Source organism: Arachis ipaensis, chromosome B6 (assembly GCF_059453495.1).
Source record: "Arachis ipaensis isolate K30076 ecotype BB chromosome B6, ASM5945349v1, whole genome shotgun sequence".
Classification (NCBI taxonomy): domain Eukaryota; kingdom Viridiplantae; phylum Streptophyta; class Magnoliopsida; order Fabales; family Fabaceae; genus Arachis; species Arachis ipaensis.
In genome coordinates, this window is record NC_142441.1 from 113989547 (window position 1) to 114014504 (window position 24958).

General features: G+C 31.3%; 1 protein-coding gene across 1 annotated transcript; it reads right to left on the reverse strand.

Annotated features, from left to right (window-relative positions):
• Window positions 1-256: 256 nt before the first annotated feature.
• LOC107647132 (alpha-L-arabinofuranosidase 2-like) lies at window positions 257-20812 on the reverse strand. Its single transcript, XM_088490871.1, is given in 17 exon segments — window positions 257-427; window positions 870-1010; window positions 1609-1810; window positions 1963-2019; window positions 2898-3004; window positions 3793-3867; window positions 3960-4078; window positions 9864-10008; window positions 11142-11194; window positions 11397-11442; window positions 11671-11816; window positions 11913-11982; window positions 17919-18072; window positions 18956-19077; window positions 19562-19764; window positions 20201-20255; window positions 20603-20812. Coding segments are annotated over 17 exon segments (2076 nt in total).
• Window positions 20813-24958: the final 4146 nt, after the last annotated feature.

Sequence of the window (24958 nt, forward strand, 5' to 3'; positions counted from 1 at the left end):
GTATAAAAATAAAATAAAACAAAATAAAAAGGGGGAACAAGAAGAATGATATGTAATATATATTCAATCTAAATCTACATTAAGGAGTTCTTATATGAGCCTCATCTAAATCTACAATAATTGGCTACAAATGAATTTGTATTATAAAATCATACTAATTAAGATCTGTTCACTAATTCTGAACGGTAGATCCCCTCTTCATTGTTTTCTTCTATATTTTTTTAATCTTAGGTGCTCTAATTTATTTCTCTACCATCTAACCATCTAATAAAATTAAAGTATGATGCTGCCTTGACGATGATGCATTATTTTGTAATCCTCAAATAATTGATTGTCATAACAAGTCAAATACGGTCAATGAAATTGGAGGGATTATGAAATTCATCTCCTTACCAGCTCTCTGAAATGGACTTCGTTTTGGTACTACCTGTAAAATAAACAAACTTAAGTAATTATATATTGAATAATATTTTAAGTCAATATCTAAAAAACTTTTAATTGGATATTTTATTTTTTAATAAATTTTAATTATTAAATTAATTTTTAAATTTTTATTTCGTTAGACAAACTAATTCTTACATTAGATTATTTGTTTATATATATAAAAAAAACTATTCTTAGAAATTTATAATTTTTTAAAAATTGATATGACTTTGTTAAAATGATAAAAATTAATTTGTCTAACTTTTTATAAAAATTTGACGTGAAGATTAATAAATTTAATAAAATAGAAAGTGAAAGACTAATAATTTAGTGATTAAAATTCATTGAGGACTAAAATATCTACATTTTTTCTGAAGATTTATATGGCTAATTAAGTAAGTACATGTAAGAATTTGATGGGAAAAATGAAAGATCATCACATGAACCTTTTTTGGGTCTGAGAAAGTATTCTCATCCAATGCATTGATAGATGATAGTACAGTAATTGTTGACTCAGTAAGATTTGATGTAGCATATCCCTCAACAGAAATCTTGAGATTCACTTGGTCACTTCTCATGTTTGCAACCTGGACAAATTTTATTGTACTATCATTAATTTACTAATATAGATCATATTACATTTTTATTCAAGAATTAATTGTTGTTATAATATTTACGTTATTATATGCATAATATATCTTTTTCAGTCACAGCCTATATATGTATCTTATATTTTTGTACATAAATAGTGTTAGGGTGCTGTGTGTTATTTTAGTGGTTTAGCCGTTTAGGTGAAAAAGGTGTAATCCATCCTACTTTAAGACAAGTTACATACAACTTGAGAATCTCAGTGCCCTGAAACGATTTACATGTATTTTTTAAAAGAATTCTATGCATAAATCGTTCTAAAATATGATATTTAATATATTATTTAATACACATTGTAATAATTTATATATTAATAGATTTAAAAAATTTATGTTTTAAAATTTTGTTTAGAAAAATCTGATAATATTGATTTTTTTATTTTATTTAAATAAAAAATTCTAAGCATGCATTATTTTATTTTGAGATGCGAGAAAAATTTTAATTGAAAAATGTTGGCATCCAATTTTCCTTTTTCTTTTTTTACTAGGTCATGCACCAAAAGGCTGCAAGGAATTATACAAAGTCAACTACAAATACCTTTATCTTTAGGGAAGTTTTGTTATTTTGAGGATTTTGGCAGAGAATTGCAGATGCAGCAAGTGAAGTAGGATCTGTTGTTTGAAGCTGTGATTCAAGAAATGTTGCACCGTTACTTGACTCTCTAAACATGTACTGCACCCAATAGCTTGGTGTTCCATAAACCTTATTCGCATTAAAAACAATTGCATCTGGGTTCCACCTACTCACAACATTGTGTGGCCATATTAATTCAAAATTATATATATATATTCTATCATATGATTCTCAATATCTTAAAGAAAAGAACATGGCTTTGTAAGTTTATATATATGTATGCCGTTATGGGAAATGAAAAAAGTTGAAGGACATTACTTCCTGTCATTTGCATTTACAAAAAGAGGAGCATACGAAGCCATCGCCACGTGATCACTGCATCAAAAATGGGAAAATGTTATGATCTTCTTTTTTATCCTATAGTATTTTTTTAGGATAATATATTTTATTTATTTGTGAACTTTTTTATATGACTTGATAATAGTGTTTTATATTTCACCATTTTGCTGTGTATTTTTCTCGAACCTATTTTTGTAATAGACTATTTTTCTAAAAAAATTCACAATTACTTTTTTATGGGACACAATTTTGCTTAAATTAAAGCCATTCGTATTTTGATGTGACTAACTTTTTAAAGCTAGTTAGAATTTTTGTTATCTACTATGTTTTATGAAAGCTCAAAGCTCTTTTTGATGTGACTAATTATATTTCACCATTTTGCTGTGTATTTTTATTGAACCTACTTTTGTAATAAACTATTTTATTTTTCTAAAAAAATTCACTATTACTTTTTTATGGGACACAATTTTGCTTAAATTAAAGACATTCATATTTTGATGTGACTAACTTTTTAAAGCTAGCTAGTTAGAATTTTTGTTATCTATTATGAAAGCTCAAATCCAAGAATTTATTTAAAAAGTGACACGGATATTTTGTATTGGTTATTATTTTTGTAACCAATATTCAATGTTAAATAGTGTATAATATTGGAACATTTCCATTTCTTAACACCCCCCAAAAGTTGCATGAACGTCACTAACAAAAAAGAGTAGTGACTAACATCAGATAGTCAGTGATAAAAAATTAATTATAATTACTAGTTTAGATAAATACATATAAATTGAACCATCATGTGGAGCTTATTAACCAAAAGTAGTGCATAGCTTTCTCAATTGTATCATATATTCCATTTTAAAAATTCGAGCAATAATGTTGATGTATCTTGAAATGGTTCATAGAAAGCTACAGTTTACCTGTTTCTTTCTAATCCAATAAGAAATCCAGCTTCAGATACAGCTCCTAAAAGGGTCCCAAGCTTGGCTTGTTCCTCTCCAATTAGAGCATACTCACTCACAAAAGCCTTTAACATATTATCCATAGATCCAAGGGATTAAAATTAATTCAAGTATACATAAAAAATTAATTTTAATATTCTGATAAAGTAAAAAAAAATGTATATCTAATTAGATACTTGATATTGTCATATTAGTAAAAAGAATAATACTAAGAAATCAATATTTTTCAATCAACATTATTTATTTATTTTTAAATTATTTCGTTTATCTTAAATTCTAGACACTAAATTATAAATTATTAAATTTTAAATCATAAATTTTAAATTTTAAAAAAATAAACAATTTTTAAATAAAAAATTGACTAATATTAACTAATTAAAAATTAATTTCTTTATCTTTATACTTTTTTTAATAAAAATAATTAATTTTTATATTTTTTATGTGAATAATAATCTAAAAAATTAATATAATTAAATAATTATATAAAACTATAACAAATTATAAAAATTTAATTTATTCTCATTTTTTTTCATTCAAAAAATTTGAGACAAAAAATATAATTATAAAAAATTAATAAAAATAAAAATAAAAAAATAAAAAATAAATTATGTCTCTTATTAGTATTTTTGTATTCTTTCTATCAAAATGAATACAAAATATACTAATTTAATATTTTTAAATATATTATTTTTATTTATATTTTTTCTGTCAAAAATAATTTTATGTTTTTATATTTCTATTTTAATATTCTGTCTTTATAAATAAACGGAGTGTAAATGCATTATGTCTACATAATTATTAGTATAAATGAGCATTAATTATTGTGGATATAATTCAGTGAAGATAAGCAAACCTTTGGACCATTACGTGGTGTCTTATCAAACACCTGAGCGTTATTAAACATACTTCGAGCGTCATGAGGATAAGTCTGGTAAGAAAATTAAAAAGTTCAAAACAAAATATTATTTTTCAAAGGAAATTAATTGAATGTGAATCGGGAGAAGGGAAATTATTAATTACATGATACTCGTACAAATCAGCGGGGTGATCTAACGGCTTGGAGGAAGCATCACAATTTGAAACAATCTTAATATCTGGATAAGCATGTTTTATTGCATTGTAGAACGCAAGGTAATTCCCTGATGATAAACAAAATTGTTGTTTTGTTCAGGCATACAATGTTAAAATAATATAACTATATAAGTAATAAGGAAAATATTAATTTATCAAAAACACTATTTGTATACTAAAATTAACCACTAAAATTAACCACCAATGTATTTATATATAAATATATGTATAATTTAATTTATTTTTAATATATTTTTATATTTTAATATATATTTTATACTGATAATTAATTTTAGTAACTAATTTTAATATTCACGTAACATAACTCTTAATTTATATTGTCCCGTGTTAATTGTGTATTTTTTTTGGTGACTCCGTGTTAATTGTGTATAAAATTGAAGAAGTGGATTAAAAAATATAAATATTAGGTGATTTTTTTTTCTTCTTATATTTATCTACATTTGAATTAATATTAGCTAACTCAGCTTTTTTCTTCCATTGAAAATGTTAACCCCAACATTTTTAAAAAATATAACACTTTTAAAATAATGTTTTATGCCATATAAATTTTATCAATTCAACCGTTAGATTCTAACATTTCACTATGTGGATCGATCTAAGAATATTTTATAAAATTTAAAATTAATTAAATATGTCATACAACAATTTATACATATATTATAATTTTTAAGAATATAAAAAATATAACAATTTAATTATTATTATTATTTAATGATATATTTTTTAAATAAATAAAATAAATATAATAATTACTAATATATTTAAGCATGGAAGAATTTATATTTTTGCTCCATGAGTGACATGTCTTTTTTTAGTGAAAACAAAATAGGTATACACATATTTCATTTATATTGTAAACTAGATAAATAATGTTGTTTTAACACGTATTTCGTTTGCAAGTGGCATACGTGTTAAAATATTGAACCGTATATTATTTACGGTATAAATTAGATATGTCTTAATTTATTTTGTTTTGTACCAATTTAGTTTAGCTGCTTGTGGTTATTATTTACTTTGACACTCCATGCCTCATAGTTTTATTTTTGATGGAGGAACGAAAATTATTTAACACATATAAATGCGTCCACGAAAGAAAAATCTCCCCATCTTTATAAGGCATATAGGGATGTACATGACCTAGACCGGTCCGAAGATCGAGCTCAGACCCGTATACTTTGGAGCTAATTTGGTGTGATTTCATTAGGTTTAAGATCAGGTAAGGGTATCAAAAATTGACTTGGTCATTATTTAGGGTCAGGTTCGATCGAGTCTAGACACACATGTCTTAATCCTCTCTCTAACCAATGTGGGACTTCACATTTCATCCCTTAATGGGACCCAATATTCTCATTGGTACATTGAGTCGAGCATTGCTTCTAATACCATCTATAACAGCCTAGATCACCAATTTGCCGATATTGTCCACTTTGGCACTCTATGTGTTACGATTTTGTTCTTGATGGAGAGACGAAAATCACTCAAGACATCAAAATGCATCCACAATGGAGATGTTTGCGCATCCTTATAAGGTATATTTTGTTCTCCTCTTCAACTGATGTGGGACTTCACAAGAACAAAACATGCCTTATAAAAATGTGGAGACCTATCTCTTATGAATGCATTTTAATGGGTTGAGTGATTTTTGTTCCTCCATAAAAAACACAAGAAAAAAAGTTGTGAGGCTCAGGACACTACATTAAACAATATCTACAAGTAAGTGGACTAGACTATTACGGATGATATTAAAGCTGGTACCCAGATCAATACGGCAATGAGGACATTGGGCCATATTAGAGGTTGGAATGTGAAGTCCACATTGATTTGAAAGGGGAATAAAACATGCCTCATAAGGACATGGAGACTTCTTCCTTGTGGACGCGTCTTGATGGGTTGAGTAGTTTTTGTTCTTCCATCAAGAACTAAATTTCAAAGCCCGAAGTATCAATGGGACAATATCCACAAGCTAGTAGACTAGGCTGTTACGTGTCTATTGATGTTATTATGCCCATTATATAAGCTAATCCATCTATTTTGATATAGTTTTGTAAAGTGCAGTGCAATAGAAGTATCGTTTCAAATTTTGTACAGAAAAAATTGGATCAAAAACCAAAAGACAATCACCCAAATATATAATGATTGGGAAGAATCGTATAACAAGATGCCTAAACTCTTGAAAGCATGGCAGCATTATCTCCTTAAGACTGTACATGATTTCACAGTCATCCTGTGTTGCAATAGAGATTTAGTGGATTGCGATTCTTGTCAGATTTATAAGATCAAATGTTTTGGGCCTTTTCACTATGTTTTGAAGCTTTCAAACACTACAAGTCCTTTGTTTTAGTTGACAACATACATTTGTACAGAACATATGGTAGTATTTTCCTAATCATTGTAGCCTAAGATAAGAGCAGTTATTGGGTTCGAATTAATAGAAATGTGACCTTTAACTTGACAAATTTAAAGCAACACGTCACACCACAGGAGGACATCCTAATTATCTCCAACAGATCCCAAGCACTATGAGATATTCTTATCATTGATAATAGTGTTTCTTCCAATACTCACCATGCTTATTGCATCTGCCACATGACATCCAATTTCATGCCATGATTCAAAATTACAGAGGTAAAGCGATACTTATAAATGTAATTTATAATCTAAGAAAGGATGAGTATGATTAATACATGATTGCCTTGAGAGATTTATCATCTTAAATAGTGGAGTAGGCAAACTGATTCAACAAGGAGATTTGATTGCAACATTGTGATAGTGGTAGTAGGTATGTAGTCATATGACAACCAACTTATCAGAGTGCATCAATACAGTTCTAAAAGAAACACAATACTTACTTGTTGTGATAATAGTGAGATCTAATTATAAGAAACTACAACAGCTGTTTGTGGAAAAAGATGGATTGTTGAAATTTATTACGCATACAAAGTTTTTAACTATGAAGTCTTAAGTCAACAAAATTTACATTGAGTACAAATCTTTTTCTCTTTCTTTCTGTGTATGTGTTTATTTTAGAAAAGAACAAATAGATTCCTGACCTTTTGTCCCACAAACATTTTTGTCCCTCACCATTTGAAAATACTTTTAAGTCCATGACTTCTTTAAAGTTGGACATATATATTCCTCCGTACATATGGGTCTGTCAAACCCAACAAAGAAGTCTGATGTGGCTTCCATTGTATCATAGTTATCAGAACCGAACCGGCAATCGACTCGGTTAAGTTACTAGATTATTGGGTTAATGGTTCAACCGGTGAATCACTGCTCAAACCATTTGACCCGGTAATATATATATATATATATATATATTAGTCTTTAATATAACTTAATAAGTGTATAGGGGTTGCTTTTATAATATATATAATTATTAACCCAAACAGTATTAATAGACATGTTGGCCTAGTCGAAGATTGACACCCTTTGTCTCACAGGTCTCAAACTCGAGCTAGACTTGTGCTACTTTTTGAATTAACTATTTAATTTAAAAGGGGGTGTCTATTACCATGATCCATGCCACCACTTGTGCATCATGGAGGTGCGCGGGCGAAACATTGACCCGCCGTGTCAAATATGTCCGGTTCGAACCGAGTTGACTGGTTTAAGACGAGTCAAACCAATTTTCTACGTGTCAATTGCAGGAATGATTATAAGAGTAATTCGGACTATCTTATAATCTGATTCACTTGTTTTTCGATCGGACCGACCGGTCTGGTCCGGATTTGATAACTATGCATTGTACTAATGCATATGTGGAGAGAGAGTTTTCAAAACAAGACAAATTAGTCCCTCTTCTTCAAAATGACGTCGCTTTGATGCAAAGGTTCACGGAGGCACACGTGGAGGGAGAGTTTTTAAAACATGAAAAATTAGTTCCTCTTCTTCAAAATGACGTTGTTTTGATGCAGAGGTTCAAAACTTCTCCCTGTCTTTTTATGCCTAGATCTTCCTCTCTCTCTCTCTCTCTCTCTCTCTCTCTCTCTCTCTCTCTCTCTCTCTCTCTCTCTCTCTCTCTCTCAGCTGCCTTCCCTTTCTCTCAGAGTCTCACTACCTATCATCATCACTTCCTCAAGTGTCTCCCTTTCTCTCCCGCTCGGCACTTTCGCCGCTATCTTTCTCTCTCACTTTCAAGGTTGCAAGCCAGCAACGACGCCCGTGACCATCGCTGCTGAGATCAGCCTCTCAAGCTCGCGTTTGTCGCCTCCCTTCTTTCAGGCTCTCAAGCTCGCACTGTCGCCTCCTTTCTCTCTCTCTCTCTCTCTCTCTCTCTCTCTCTCTCTCTCACTCACTCACTCACTCACTCACTCACTCACTCACTCACTCACTCACTCACTCAGTCTCTTAGATCCATTCTCTCAGCCTCTCAAGCTCGCTGTCTGTTGCATCACTTTTTTTATCTCTCAGCAGCAGCGGCATCTCTAGCAATGGCGAGTCCCAATAGCGACTTCTGCGTTGATATGCTCCGTTGCTTCTCTTCTTTCAGCATTGATATGCTCATCTTCTCCTTTTCTTCCTTTATAAAAAATTTTGAATCTTTGATTTAGAAATTAGGATGGCATAATGTCTCTTCTCGCTCTTCGTCTTTTTCAAGAAACTCTTCTTTTTTTCTAATTAATTAGTTCTTGGAATTAATGAATGTATTTTGTGTTAGTTGAATTTGGTGTTGTTTGATAGTCGGAAGATTCTGGTTTGATTTGCTAATTTTGTGATATGTTGTTGTAGCTTGTTTTAAATTAGAAACAAATTTTGTGGAGAGCATTGTTGTTAGAGAACTTTGAACAAATTTTCAGCTAATTAATTAGTTCTTGAAATTAATGAATGTGTTTTGTGTTAGTTGAATTTGATATTGTTGTGTCATGAATCGTTCAGGATTCAAGAGATTATTCATGATAAATGAATTATAATCATTGTTTTGATTTGTTTTGATTTAGTAAGAATGTTTATTATTATTATTTGAAGAAGAACAAGAAGGGTGAAAAAGGTAGAAGAAAAATGAAAATAGTGGTGTGAGTGGAGATAGAAAAAGGAAAAGAAAGATTTATGTGTCTTATTATTTTGAAGAAGATGAACTAATTTGTCCTATTTTAAAAATTTTCGACATGTACATCTGTAACGATCTGGTCATCACAATAGAAGTTACGTCAGATTTTTTCATTGGGTTTGAGTAGGGCTGGCAATGGGTAGGGTAGGGTAATCCTACCCGCGGGTTAAAAATTTTATTAAAACTCTACCCTACCCTACCCGCGGGTTAAGAATTTCTTAACCCTAACCCTACCCGCACCCTAAAATTCTAAACCCTACCCTACCCTACCCTACCCGCAGAAATATCCGGATCTTACCTTACCTTATCCACACTGGGTCGGGTAGCCTTCCCTATCCGAACGGGTTGGATCGAATTGAATATCCGTGGATAGGGTATAAATTGCCAATCCTAAATTTGAGGGACTTATGTAAATGGAGGGATATATATATCCTATCTTTAAAGAGATCATAAACTTAAAACTATTTTCAAATGATAAAAGATAAAAATATCTGTAGAAATTTGTTATTCTTTTAATTTTTTTTCATTTAGTTAATTCTTTTTACTATTTTGATGTTGGTTAAGGGTTTCAGTAGGCAATTGTTATGATTAAAAAAAAAACTCCAAATTAAAATGTTATTTCTAACTAAAAAATAAGTATACATGATAATGACCATTCATCCAATTAAAATTAAAGCAATGCACAAGTCACACAACCATATATAAAATAATAATAACTCGTGGTACAGATGATAAATTTAAAAAAGGACACGAAAAATTAGGGAGAAAGAAATAATGCATGCCTTGGTAGTGTTGCTTTCCACAATTTTCATTTCCAATAGCGACATATTTTAGGTCAAAAGGCTTAGGGTGCCCCATAGCAACTCTAACGGAACCCCATTGCGAAGTGGCTGCTCCTCTCGCAAACTCAATACCATCTACGGTATCCTATAATAGGGAAAAAATGTCACTAATATATGAAAATTTAATTTTCTTTTAAGTCTATAACAACGTTTTATAGAAGAACGAAGTTAGTTTTTGCACAAATAAAAAGGTGTTTGTTGTTACTTTTATGTGGTACTTAAGCCACAAAATTCTCCTAGTAATGTACTAATTTATTGGGTTGAGTTTATTTCATGATCTTAAAATTATAACTAACAACAATAGATACTTTAATTTGGAAAATATTTAAGGATGACAAACGGGTTAGTCCATTTCGCTTCACCAAAAATTTGTTATTTAGCGGGCTAACTTGCCCGCTTAGTGAGGCGGTCTCAAATTTCTATTCCGTTCCGCTTAATGGTGGATTGGTGGACTAAGTATGCTAATTTTTGTTTTTATTTTTTTTAAACATTAAATATTTAAAAAAATATAAATTTCATAAATATTTTAATAAATTTATAATTTTTAAAGACAAAAAATTATAATTTTTAAATTTACAAACACAAAATTTTTTATAATTCTAAATATCTAATAAACATAATAATTAATCAAATTTTTTGAAATAAAATTATAAAATGGTGGGTCTACTAGGTAAGTTCGTCTTGCTCCCGCCAAAATCCATAGGTTAGACGGTAAAAGTTAAGCCGATTTTATCACGGCGGTCTCAAATTTTTAACCTGCTCTATTTTTTTTTTTTTGCGAGTTATGCAGACCAAATTAGTGAATTTCAGTCTATTTATCATCTCTAAAAATATTAGATTTAGATCTTCTAAATTTTAAATATTATTTTAAAGTATAAAGTATGATCTTTTACTATTTATTTTATAAATAAAATTAAAAAAATATAAAAAAATTTATTTAAAAATAAAAAATTATACTTTATTCTCTAAAATAAAAATTCAAAATTTAAGGTCATCAAATTTAAGAATATCGTACTGAGAACCAAATGAAGTCAACAAAATTAAAAGGGGGAGGGGGGGTGTTGGCAATTAATGTTACTTATCATGAAACATTCCCCTAGTAAACTTTTCTTCTAGAACTCTTTTTGTGTGCTTAGGCGATAATAAGTATCACCAACGTTATTATCATTTGATTAGATTCGAAGACAAAGTGGAATAAAGACAAAAAAACTAACGTACTTGCACAAAAGGCTTGATAGCGCTTGTATCAACTTCATCAGTATGGCTAATACCTTCCAAAAGAATACACACAAGCAATAATAATTAAGATAATTTTTTGTGTGCACTAACACTTTTGTTCTGTATTATTTATGATTTATTTTATTCTGTAAAGTACTATTGTACACTGAAAATATCTAAGAATTTCTCAATAATTAATTCAACCATAATTGCTACTCACTTAAAGAAAGATGAAACTTGGATTTGAAAAATTACCATTGTTAAAGACCCATATTGGTTTTGCACCAATGTCCTCTGCTAGCTACAAAAGAAAAAATAGTTGTCATAGTCAATTAAAAAAATATATATATTTATACAATTTTCTGTATATTTTTGTTGTATATATTTTTTATCTTCTTTTACTTTCTATCAATCACTTTTAATACTAAAATTATATATAAAAAAGAGTACATAATTACATATAGTGTTTCTCTAATTTCAACACCAAACAGCTCTATAAAATTAACTAAACTAAACCAAATAAACTTACTTGAAGAGCCTCAAAATAACCAAAAGCATCATCAGTCCAATAATTCCAAACATCGCCAAAGTGGCCTGGTCTCTGCTCCCATGGCCCAACACTCTCTTTCCACCTAAATGCATTACTTAGTCTTTGTCCTTCTACGAAGCAACCACCTCTTGCAACAACAACAACAATCAACACCATCATTATTTATTTGAATTAAACTAAATCATAGATTCTGTAAAAAAATATTACAATAACTTATATACCTGGAAATCTAATAAAAGCTGGTTTCAACTCTATCAGCATGTTGACCAAGTCTTTTCGAAAACCATGTCCCTTTGACAATATCCAAGTTTGAAGACTTATTAACATTCATGGAAAGAATAAAAAATCATACTACATAACCAATGTTTATGCATGCACTTAATTATAGGAGGTTAGGGGCTAGATTTTGTAATCTATTTATTAATATATGGGTATAATAATAATAATAATAATAATAATAATAATAATAATAATAATAATAATAATAATAATAATAATAATAATAATAATAATAGGTGTCTCATTAATTTTAAATATTTGACCCATTATTAAAAGTATTTTGAATTTACTTTCATTTTAAATTTTAAAATGTAATTACCTAGCTAAATTTAAGTAATTTTTTCTTGTTATTTAACTATTTATTTTTGACAAGAGACCTAACTGTACCACTAAGCTTAAGCTCAACTACAAGAAAAATAAATTTCAATACACTAACAGGAATTTATAAAAAGTCATGAAGGTTTTATCGATAAAAATAAACTAAATATAAAATTTTAAAATATTATCGTCGGATTTAATATTCCAACTATATATTTGTTGCAAAATATGATGCTAATTAGTATTTAATTTGGCATGAGTGTGGTTGTCAAAGAATCAAATGTTGATTTTACGAAGAAAAATTTAGTATATCAATCACTGTTAGATTTTTTTTACAATAACCTAAACGATACATTTTAATTAGTGATATTTGAATTAAAGTCAGAATTTTCTAACAAAAAAATTGACAATAAAAGTAGGTCCTAAATTCTCTAGGCACAATCTTTCTCCCTCACTTGGTATCTTATTCCATTCTCTCTCTTTCCACCAAAATACATCACCTCCAGCCTCCACCTCTACCTCTTAACACCACTGAGGTTGCCACCTCTCTCTCTCTCTCTTTCTTACTTCTATTTTATTTCTGTGCATGCCACTATTCTCTTTCGTTCTAACACCACTGTGGTTGCCACCTTTCTCTCTCTCTCTCTCTCTCTCTCTCTCTTCTTACTTCTATTTTATTTCTGTGCATGCCACTATTCTCTTTCGTTCTGTGTTTGTCTCACTCTCTATACTTCTCTCTCTACCTTTTTTTTCTCTGGTGTATTTTGCTGTACTTGTCAAAATTCTTACACTTTCCATGGTACTTGCAATGATCGGATTCCAACACCTTGTACTCAACCCCACGGCGGATGCTATAAGTCTTGATGCTTAAGACGACCTTTTCCTTATCCTAAAACTGCTGACCAACTTGGAATTCACCTAGACTTCCTGTATCTTGTGTATCTTTGGCCTTAAATCCAAAAGCTACTCCCAGTAACTCTGCTGTATCATGGCCCTCAAGTCCAAAGCTAAAAAGTGCGGGGTAATGCTGAGTTCCTGAACTAGATGCTCCACCACTCCCAACTAGAATACTCCTCACTAAGTCATTATCACTATCATCAACGATCGTGGCGGGCTCCACATCATCTTCATCTTGCAGTACATCCTCCACACCATCTGGTGCTCCACACACCCTCCCTAAAAACTAGGATCATAACAGGATCGGAGTACCAGCCATCGCAATAGCAAGCTCACCGAAGGGTCGATTATCACCTATTTGTCCGTCACAATCCCGGTTCAGATCAGCTGCGAAGGACAGAGATGCAACCAAAACTGCCTTAGGTGCAATCATAAGCACAAATGATGAGGCACTAAGAGGCATTGTACTAGAGGCGGCTAGCATTGCGAAAGATTGAGGATTCCAGTTCGATCCTCCAGAACTACAGACCACGTCTCTAAGTTTGGTCAATAGCTCAGGGAGCCTCACCTCGGGAAACCGATGACGATAGTGGAACAGAACTTGCAAATCTTTGTCACTGCCTATGATAAAGGAATCGTACTTCACACCATCACGTACAATCGAAATCGAAATTCTATAGAATAACTTCTCCACCTGTTTGATACCATGCAGTCCTAATTTTTGGATTATAATATTCTGAAACTCAACGAAACTCGTAATAGGTTTGATAAAAACACTCAACGGATATTTATCAGTAAATTTTATCTCCTCTCGCATTTTTTTTTTCTTAATCGACCCTCTATAGAGTACAAGAACTAAAAATCTATCATCACTAGCCATTGTGAGTCCCATTATGATGAGAATTTTACGTTTAGCTCCTATTTATATACGTGAATATCATATTAAATCAAATTAATTTAACTTGATTTATGTCATTTGTCAAAATATATATATATATATATATATATATATATATATATATATATATATATATATATATCGATTCAAGGGGTTTCGATTTATTATGTTCTATCACATGCAGTAAATCGAACGTAGTTGACTCGATTTACACCATGCAACGCCCTACATTAGTAAATCGAATTAATTAAGTTCGATTTACATTGTTCTAAGCTAAATTGAATTGATTAAGTACAAATTATATAGTGAAAGCCTAAATCGAAGTGATTAAATTCGATTTACATTGGGGAGGAGTATATCAAATTGATTAAATTCGATTTACATAGAGTAAGGATAAATCGACTTGACTTAATTCGATTTATATAGATTCATCGATCAATTTAGACATGCATGGAACGTTATTGTTTTTAGGACTATCATGTAATATTGGTTTGTGTTTAGTTTATTTTTGTGTTTTACCCTAATAAAAATTTTAAACTTTATAAAAATGGTTACAATAATTATACAAAATATTTATATTAACAATTTTTAAACTTTATAAAAATATTTATCATAGTTATAAAAAAATTAATTTCACATGTAAATCAAATTTGGTTACAATAAAATTTTTTTATGACTATTATAAACATTTTTATGAAGTTTAACTTTTATTATTATTTTCTGTAACGACTGTAAGCATTTATTATAATGTAATTATGCTAAATGTTATATTATATGTACGTATATTCATTTTTGCCCTGCTCACTAATAAAATTTTCGGGCTCACCACTTGTTGCGACTTTTTACGTATTTAAAGTTATATTTTTTTTTTTTATTTTATTACTTATCTTGTTAGCACTTAGCAGTGCTAATGATTTTGCCTAAACGTTAGATGAAAGGGATGATTTTGCCCAGTTGTGCTTTTTGGAGTTTTTTTAATTTAATAGAGTTCTCTGAGTTTTGAAGCTTTCTTAGGAGTTTAATGGCTTGCTCTTCAGATATTAATAGGCTAAATAACACCTAGCAGTCTAGCACATTGAAGGGCACTAAACGTTGAAGTTCGTAGAGGTAATTTTATTTTTTTGTTTTTGTTTTATTTTAATGTTAAAGCTCCTTAGTATAGCATGCTTGTTAGGGTTAGCGACGAACAATTTAGGCAATTTTTTTTTTGAGTTAGCGTTAGTTAGAAAATTTTATTTGTATAATTTATTATTGTTAGGGTTAGTTAAGCACATCTAATAGAATTATATTTATTCCTAGGTATCAATTATTGTTAGGAGTAGTTCTATGTTTAATGGAAGAGTCCTGCTAGAAAGTTAATGGACTATTTGTACAATGTGTACGTACACCTTTTGGATCCAGAACTCTAATATCATGTTATGATACAACTCATCCTAAAAGCTTTAGCTAATGACAAAAGATAACACTAATGGTTATATCTCTAATAATGACTAATTCTCCATTGTACATATTGTACAAATATTCTATTGACTCCTCGTACTTTTTCTTAATGGAATCATATTTAAGAATTAAATAATGTTTTGTTTTTAATTTGATTTGTGAAAATTTTGATATAGGTACAAATTACTCATTTGAAGTTATATATCCGTAGTTTCGTACATAGACCTAAGGTAGGTGCTACTTCTCAAATGAATGAACCACACTATGGCTCCTCCTAAGGTTTTGTCTTGAGGCATGGTTTGGTCACGTAGTACTAGCTCATTAGGGACTCTTTCGATAATATGCTATCAATTTTTGTTGAGAGGCGATGCTCAGAGATTCACACATTCCACCTATCATAGTACCATGGGGTGAGTATATTATCACACTCCAGGACATGGTTTTTCATCTCAGATCGCATACAAATGATAATTCAGTAGGTGGGTGCATGAGAGATTTCCAGACCTGGCACCATCGTCCTACTTGGAATTGAAGATAGACCGCCCATGGAACCACACGCTAAGAAGGAGGTATTTTCCATCAAGCTTACATGGTTTAGGGAGAGGATACAACATATTATTGTTGATGCTGAATGTTGATCCCCAATACTGCGTCAATATGCACGGTGCTACATGGTGATGGTCGAATAATCTTGACCATATTCGGTGGTTGTCAATGCTAGAAGATTTCGACAATTGGAGGTAGTTGTCATGGGGTTGGTGGTCCTAGTGTGGACCTATAGGTTGCTATGTAGTACACTCCACCGGGACACTACGGACATTATCGACTGCATCCCACTGCTGATTAGTCGGATATACCATAGGTTCTTTGATTATTGTGGACCTAACCATAGAGATGTCTCTGTTTTTTCCTTGGATGTGAGATATAATTTTATAATTTAAAAGTTAAAATTTAAATATCATTGATTATTTGATGATAGAAACTTACAAATGATGTTAATTGGTAACCAGTTGTCAAGTCTAGCACAATATAGCCGAGATCACAGGGAGGGACGACTATTGAGGTGGCACCACAAGTTGGATACCATGGGCTTGACCAAGTAAAAATTGACAATGTGCAAATATTTAAGTTAATATATTTTTGGTTTATATAGTTAATTTTTTTTGTTGACTATTTTGAGATATTAATTTCAGTTCTAGTGGTGGACACCATATGCTCAACCTAAGATACAAGCGTTGTACCCCAATTGGTCCACACATAGAGGTCTATGTTGTCATATAGTTTGCTTCAACTATGTCGAGACAGGGTAAAGAGGCAGTTGGGATCATACCAACCGATTCCACATGATCCCATCAATGTGTAAAGATTTTTTTATTACCACTAGCTACGAGGGGTGACGACATGTGGTGTCCCAATAGATTGACGGTGTGATATAATAGGTGAAGAGTCTGCAGAATAGAGCAGTGCATGGTCATAACACATCACAAGCCAGATCCCAAGCCCATCCAAGATCACTTCAGCTAGTGAGTTAGAGCCTGTAGGGTCCAATTCTTCACATGATGATGTATTGGACGATCCTCGACTTGCGCGCGTCTACTAGACAACGTGCGACACACAACTACTCAGCCTAGAGATGACTTGTAGTTGCCGTCGGATGCACCACCTCGCTTCATGACATGATGGTAGGAGCGGGAGAGGAGGGGATGAGGAGGAGACATAAAGTAGAGGGGGTGGGAGACGAGAGAGGATGAGGAAGAGGAGAATCAAGCTAGAGGTGCAGCCGAGGAGGAGGCGAAGTTCGATTCCCTATGTAGGGATATCCATGCCAGGGCCCTCGACTGGAGTACTCAGGACACAACAATCCACCCAGCTATTGGGCAATACACAGTCCATGAGTTGATTATTGATGCAATGATCAGAGCTTCTTTTGAGGAGGCATGAGACATGTTTAGGACTCTTGAGGTTGTGTTTCAACTTCACGAGAGAGATCTAATTTGGTCAGACATATTAAGGGAGCTCTCCTACGATCTACACATCTTCGCTCGAGGTGGGTACTAGTTACTGATTCGTTGAGTAGTCTGATTTATACAGTATGTTATTCTATCTTCAGTAGACTATACTCTTAGCAAGAGCATCATTTTAAACATATCTTTTTACATTACTAACGAGAAACATTTTAAAATATTATAAACGTATCTCATGAACAATGAGATACATGTAATAAGTTTTGTTATTTATTTCGTTAGTAAATATGTTCAAAATAATTTCGCTAATATTACCAATGAGATAATTAATAGAATAGAAAATCATAATTTTTCTTGAGCATGGACAATAATTAAGTAATTAGTTAGTTTGTTTGGTGGTTATTATTATGATGATGATGATGATGACATACATTAAACGTGTCAAGGGGCATGGCAGAAACTTGGTCCAACCATATGACGCCTTTCTTGGTGGTTGTTAATTGAATGGTTGAATTAGCACTTGATCCATTCGCCTCCAATGTAGTCCCTATCCTTTTCCAGTTTGAGACTTCTGATGCAGTTTCTCTGCACCAATATCACAGATGATTAATTATAGGGATGATGATGAAAATAATAGTATACACTATACAGAGCCTATTGTCACGCCCCGCAAACTTATTGTTACACTTATTTCATTTAATTATTTTTTTAAATATCCTTTTATTTAATTACACAACTTCACAAATAATTTTTTTTTTTATTTTTGTTTACTATTATTATGAAGTATGTAGGCATATTAATCTAATTATTGATATTAAAAGTAAATTAAAATCAAATCATTATTATTATCATCGTTATTATCAATATTATTTGATTATTAAAATATTTTAAATAAAAATATTAAAAAACTATTATAGTTCTTGATTAAACACAGCAAAAATAAAACATTAAAAAATTATAATAATATTCAATAAATAAATATATCCACCAATAATATCATATAATTGTTTATTGAGTAAAATATCGATTTTGTCCCCAACGTTTGGAGTAAGTCTCAAAGTTGTCCCTAACATTTCAATATATCTATGACTTTTTGGTTGTAGAATAATAAAAAAAAGGATAAATTTATCTCTCACTTTTTGGTCCGTTGACATTTAAGTTTTAAAAATTTTAAAAATACATTTAAGTATCTAACCTCTTTAAAATTTGGATACATACATCATCCCTAAGTCTAATTTGTCAAATTTTAAAAATTCTAGCATCCATCAGTACAACGTAGTCACGTTTGATTTTTTTTGTTGGGTTTGACAGACTCAAATGAACATGAAAGATCAATATGTCTAGATTTTGAAAAGATAAAAAATTTAAATATATTTTTAAATCCTTAATTATTTAAATGTCCACGAATCATAAAGTTAACTATCTATTTGTCTTTTTTTCTAAAAAAAATTAATCAAAAAGTGCTCACTGGATATTAGTAGAAGCCAATATTCCTCCACCTTGTGCATTTTTGAATGATACTGTCATATCTATTGGTCCTGCTGAACGGACATAGAACACAACTTTGTACTTCTTCCCTTGCTCGATGTTCTGAAATAATTATTAATATTTTGTTATATTGTCGACTGAAGCAAAATCTTAACTCATTAATAGTGGAAGGAGGAAAACTCAACTGCATATATACAAACACAAACATTTAATAAATTCTGATTGAATAATTTAATTTCATCGACCAGACATGCTACCTTTTACTCATATATTATTGAATTATGTTGAAAGAAAAAAAACTGTTCAATTGCTGTCTCAAAAGTCAAAAGTCACAAATTTGATGATGAAGAATAATTGATGATGATAATATATGTAAGGCAATATGATTTTTCCAAAATATCTTAAATATATATAATTTACAAAAAATATTTTGTTAATCCAAAAATTGAATCCATGACTTGTTAATTTTAATATAACCTTTAATGTATTATCATTATTCATATTTTATTATTATTATTATTATTATTATTATTATTATTATTATTATTATTAAACCAAATACTACTTATTAATTAAATAATCTCACCATGCCCCAGTAACCGGGATTAGAGATACCAACACCGCCGGAAGGGCAATTAATATCATCACATAACACATCCATTCTCAATGCAACCTTATTGCGTTCAAAGCAAGAATTGAGTTCTGTTTGCACTAAAATAGATGATTCTTCTCCAACTATAGTCCAAGGTTTAATATTTGATGGAACTTGGGTGCCCCCAGCTTCAAAACCTGCAACAAAAATCATAAAATGCAATCTAATTAACCCAAGTATGCTTATGTTATATATAGAAAAAAAAAAAAAAATAATACTGCAATTAGAAGAAAAATTAAACAGTGTTGAATTATCTCACTTTTTGAGTGATGAAATAAACTCTCCCACTGATAATTTTCTTCAATAACAATTTTAAATCATCAAAACTAACTCAACATGGATATTTTTTATTTTAAGGAGTTTTATTAATTAAAATACTACATTCTAAGGAATTAGTAAATAAGAAATGTGTAAAATATTCAATAAAGTTGTTAATTTTTATTTTTGGTTTAAGCAATCAGAATGAAACTAATCTATGCACTAACAAAACCTCTATTTATTAGTTTAATTTTCCATAACAATCATATCTATGAAATCTATGCAGGTAGAGAACATGGAAATTAAACTAGTGACCTCTATTACTCACAAGCTCAGCCCACAATCCTCCAGCTCCAGCATGATTGATCTCCTGCAAAAGAAATTGAAATTTGATTAACACTAATTAATTAAAGTTAGAATCACTGCTTAAGATCAATTAAATAATTTCTAATTCCTCTGCAAATGAGCATTATTTGAGAAATATAGAGTTCAAGTTTTTTTCCCTCTCATTGAATTCTCATAATCGCATGGAATTTTTTTTCTATCTTCCTTTAAGATGTGAATATGAATATGAATGTGTCTTCTTTTTAAAGTACAAATAATGTCCCCTGTATTAATATTGTACATATTGTTAGTATAAAAATAATAATCAAATTATAATTTTCAAAGATGTGAAAAATTGAAGAATAAGCAGCGACAGTATAATCCTTTTCCCACCTCAAAAAATATTCCAAATAAAGTATCTGGCATTCTCCTTCTAGATGCAATAGAAGCATTCACAACTAAAGTTGAAATCTGATCATTATTATTAGAAGAAGAAGCAGCAGCAGCAGAACATTGAAAAGCAAGAGAATTAGCCACTATGATAATAATGTAGAGGCAGAGAACACTGCAATAGTAATAAGAACCCTTATTAGGAAAAGCCATTATATTGTTCTTTCTTCTCAAATTCAATTCTATATCCAATTCAACTACTGGTTTCTTTGTTTTTTCAATTTTGGCTTTGAATTTATTAAGACAAAGTTTGCTTCATTGGAACATTATTACCAGTAGATAACTGTGGCAAACAATTACTTTAGATCCGAATATCAAGTAATAAGTTTGAGATACTACCTCAAGTTACGGGACTGCAAAGTTCAATGCTATTTCAAAGCTAGCTGACCCAATTTTCTTTTTATTTTCTTTTTTACATTTATTTTTTTTACCTGTTAACAAATATTTTGAAAATAATAGTTTCCTAATTAAAACATGTTGGAAAAATCTCAACAAAAGTTCAAACAAGAACCTATCTAACAGCGAAAGCACCAAAAATAATTTTTTCACAACCTGTGCGATTAAATAGACAATACTAAAGATACTCCAAGCAGCAAATATAATAACGGAAACTAAATAATCAGACGCCAGAATTTTAACGTGGGAAAACCTCCAAAAAAAGGGACAAAAATCCACGGGACCTAGTCCAGTAAAATTTTTCACTATCAGAATAATGGGTACACAAACAGTCTTCCTAGTGACACTAGGGCATCTCAACAATCAACAAAATACATCATCAAAACTGATGGAGTTAACATAAACCCTCCACAAAGTGGGTATCTCAACTCAGACAAAAAAGAAGGCAATACAACTAGCAAGTTATATCCTAATGTTCATCTCTACATCAAGAATAACATACTAAAATTTCATAAGAAACGGAATAAGTTTACTAGTTCAATCGGATCAAAATAGCATTGCTCTTTTCCCCCAATTTCCTTCTTTTCTTCTGCGCCGAACCCCTTCTCTCCCCTTACTGTTTCTTTTCTTTTTTTTTTTTTCTAAGAAGAGAGCCTTATTATCTCTCTCTTCATTCCGTGGCTATATGCCACTTTGTTTCTTTATTTATTTTTTGTTTTTAATATGTGGGTTCCACTTAGTTGGGGACTCACCAACAAATCTCCCCTTCACCAACTCAAGTGGGGATAGGTTGCTCCACCAAGTCCGTTTTCTCTTTGCAGAAATCAAATTTCACTGCAGGTAAACTCTTAGTCATCATATCTGAACCATTATCATCAGTATAGATCTTCTCAAGTGCATATGACTTCATCTCAAGCGCTTGACGTATCCAATGATACCTTACCTCTATGTGCTTCGATCTAGAATGAAATGTCAGATTCTTGCTGAGATGGATAGTACTCTGACTGTCACAAAATAACATAAACTTCTCTTGATTGATGCCTAACTCTTGTAGAAATTGTTTCATCCACAAGAGTTTCTTAGAAGCTTCAACAACAACAATATATTCTGCCTCTGTAGTAGACAAAGCAACACATTTCTGAAGTCGAGATTGCCACGACACAGCTCCCCCTGCAAAAGTCATTATATAACTAGAAGTAGACTTTCTTGAATTAAGATCCTCAGCCATATCCGTATCTGTGTAACTATCCAATACAGGTTGGCCACTTCCAAAGCATAAACAAACTCTGGAAGTACTATTAAGGTATCTGAGAATCCACTTCACTGCTTGCCAGTATTCCTTGCCAGGATTAGAGAGAAACCGACTAACAACTCCAACGGCATAAGCAATATCCGGTCTGGTGCAAAACATAGCATACATCAAACTGCCAACTGCAGATGCATATGGAATCTTCTTCATTTCTGCTTTCTCTTTCTCACTTGTAGGACATTGCTGTGAACTCAGCTTGAAATGACTAGCAAGTGGAGTACTAACAGGTTTAGAATTACTCATGCTAAACCTCTCTAAAACCTTCTCAATGTACTTCTGCTACGACAACCACAGTTTTCCATTCTTCCTGTCACGAGTGATACTCATACCAAGGATTTTCTTTACAGGTCCCAAATCCTTCATAGCAAAGGATCTGTTCAAGTCTTTCTTGAGACTTTCAATCTTCTTAGTGTCATGACCAACAATCAACATAGCATCAACATAAAGTAAGAGAATTATAAAATCACCATAAGAGAATTTCTTAACATACACATAATGATCAGAAGAAGTCTTATTATACCCATGACCTTCCATGAAGGAATCAAACTTCGTGTACCACTACCTTGGCACTTGCTTCAGCGCATATAAGCTCTTCTTCAACTTGCATACAAGATGCTCCTTTCCTTTAACCTCGAAATCCTCTGGTTGCTCCATATAAATTTCTTTATCTATGTCACCGTGAAAGAATGCAGTCTTCACATCTAGCTGCTCAACCTCTAAATTCAAGCTAGCCGCCAATCCAAGCATAACTCGAATAGAGGACATCTTTACAACTGGAGAGAAAATCTCCTCAAAATCAATACATTTCTTTTACTCAAAATGCTTCACAACTAATCGAGCTTTGTACCTTGGTCGTGAGACATTTTCATTCGCTTTCAGTTTGATCACCCATTTATTCTTGAATGCTCTCTTACCCTTCAGCAACTTCACCAATTCAAATGTATGATTCTCATACAAGGATTTCATTTCCTCTTGCATGGCCTTCAACCAATATTCTTTATGCTCATCAGACATAGCTTCCTGGTAGCTCTCTGGCTCCCCAGTCTCAGTGTTCATCACATACTTATGAGGAGAGTATTTCTGAGAAGGATGACGCTCTCTAGTAGATCTTCTCAATTCAGACTCAATTGGTGGTTCAGGTAGAACTTCAGCATCTGGAACCTCAGGTTGAGGTGTAAGTTCATCATGCAAATTATCACCATCATTATCAACTTGTACATCTCCCCTATCAATAGGAGGTCTAATGGAAGGACCAGGTTCATCATCAGCAGAACGTCTAACAGTTATTGTTGGCTTATCTGTCTTTTTAAGATCTTCAATAGTTTGGTCTTCAAGAAAAATCACATCTCGGCTTCTAATTATCTTCTTGCTCACCGGATCCCATAGTCTGTAACCAAAGTCTTCATGACCATAACCCATGAAGATACACTGCTTTGACTTTCCATCAAGTTTGGACCTTTCATCTCTTGGAATGTGAACAAAAGCCCTGCAATCGAACACTCGCAAGTGACTATAGAAGACATCTTTCCCTCTCCAAACTTTCTCTGGAACATCACCATTTAGTGGAACTGAAAGAGAAAGGTTGATCAGATCTACTGCAGTCCTCATCGCTTAACCCCAAAAGGATTTAGGCAACTTTGTATGAGAGAGCATACATCTGACTCTATCATTGATAGTGCGATTCATTCTTTCTGCAACTCCATTATATTGAGGAGTCATAGGAACCGTCTTCTCAAGTTTGATCCCATGTCCTTTACAATACTCTTCAAACGGACCCTTGTATTCACCACTATTATCTGCTCGATTACATTTCAATTTTCTTCCTGTTTCTCTTTCAACACTTGCATGAAAGTGTTTGAAGATACCAAACACCTGGTCTTTAGATTTCAGAACAAAAGCCCACATTTTTCAAAAATAATCATCAGTAAAAGTAACAAAATATGATGCACCACCTAGTATCTTAGCATTCGTGGTCAGTATACATAAAATCTTATCCTTTATATATATATATATATATATATTCTTCCATTTTCCACCTCATACATCTTATCTTTCGGATATATATATATATATATATATATATATATATATATATATATATATATATATATATATATATATATATATATATATATATATATATATATTCTTTCATTTTTCACCTCATAAATCTTATCTTTCGGATAAAAGCATGATTAGTTAGTTATGTGTGTGCTCACCAGTCACCATACCATATGATTATTGTTATGGTGGAGACTTGGAATGCCTGTGTTAAGGACTTAAGGTTTATTAAATATAAGACTATCCTTTTAGTTTTATGGTCAGAAATTTTTTTTTTAGTAGAATTTATTATAAGAACTTTATTTACATATATTAATTCATTCATTCCCCTAAGCGATTGCGTATATGATCAGCCTCTTACAACTTATGGTATAGTATACATGCCTTCAAATTCGTCAATTTTTTTTTATCTTAAAAAGTGTTATGACTATTGAAAAAAAGAATGTTAAGGAACGTCAAGGAACTTCTATGAAAAGAAGGAATAAAATCACTATGAAAAGAAGGAATGTCAAGGAATTTCTAGTTTTTCACTC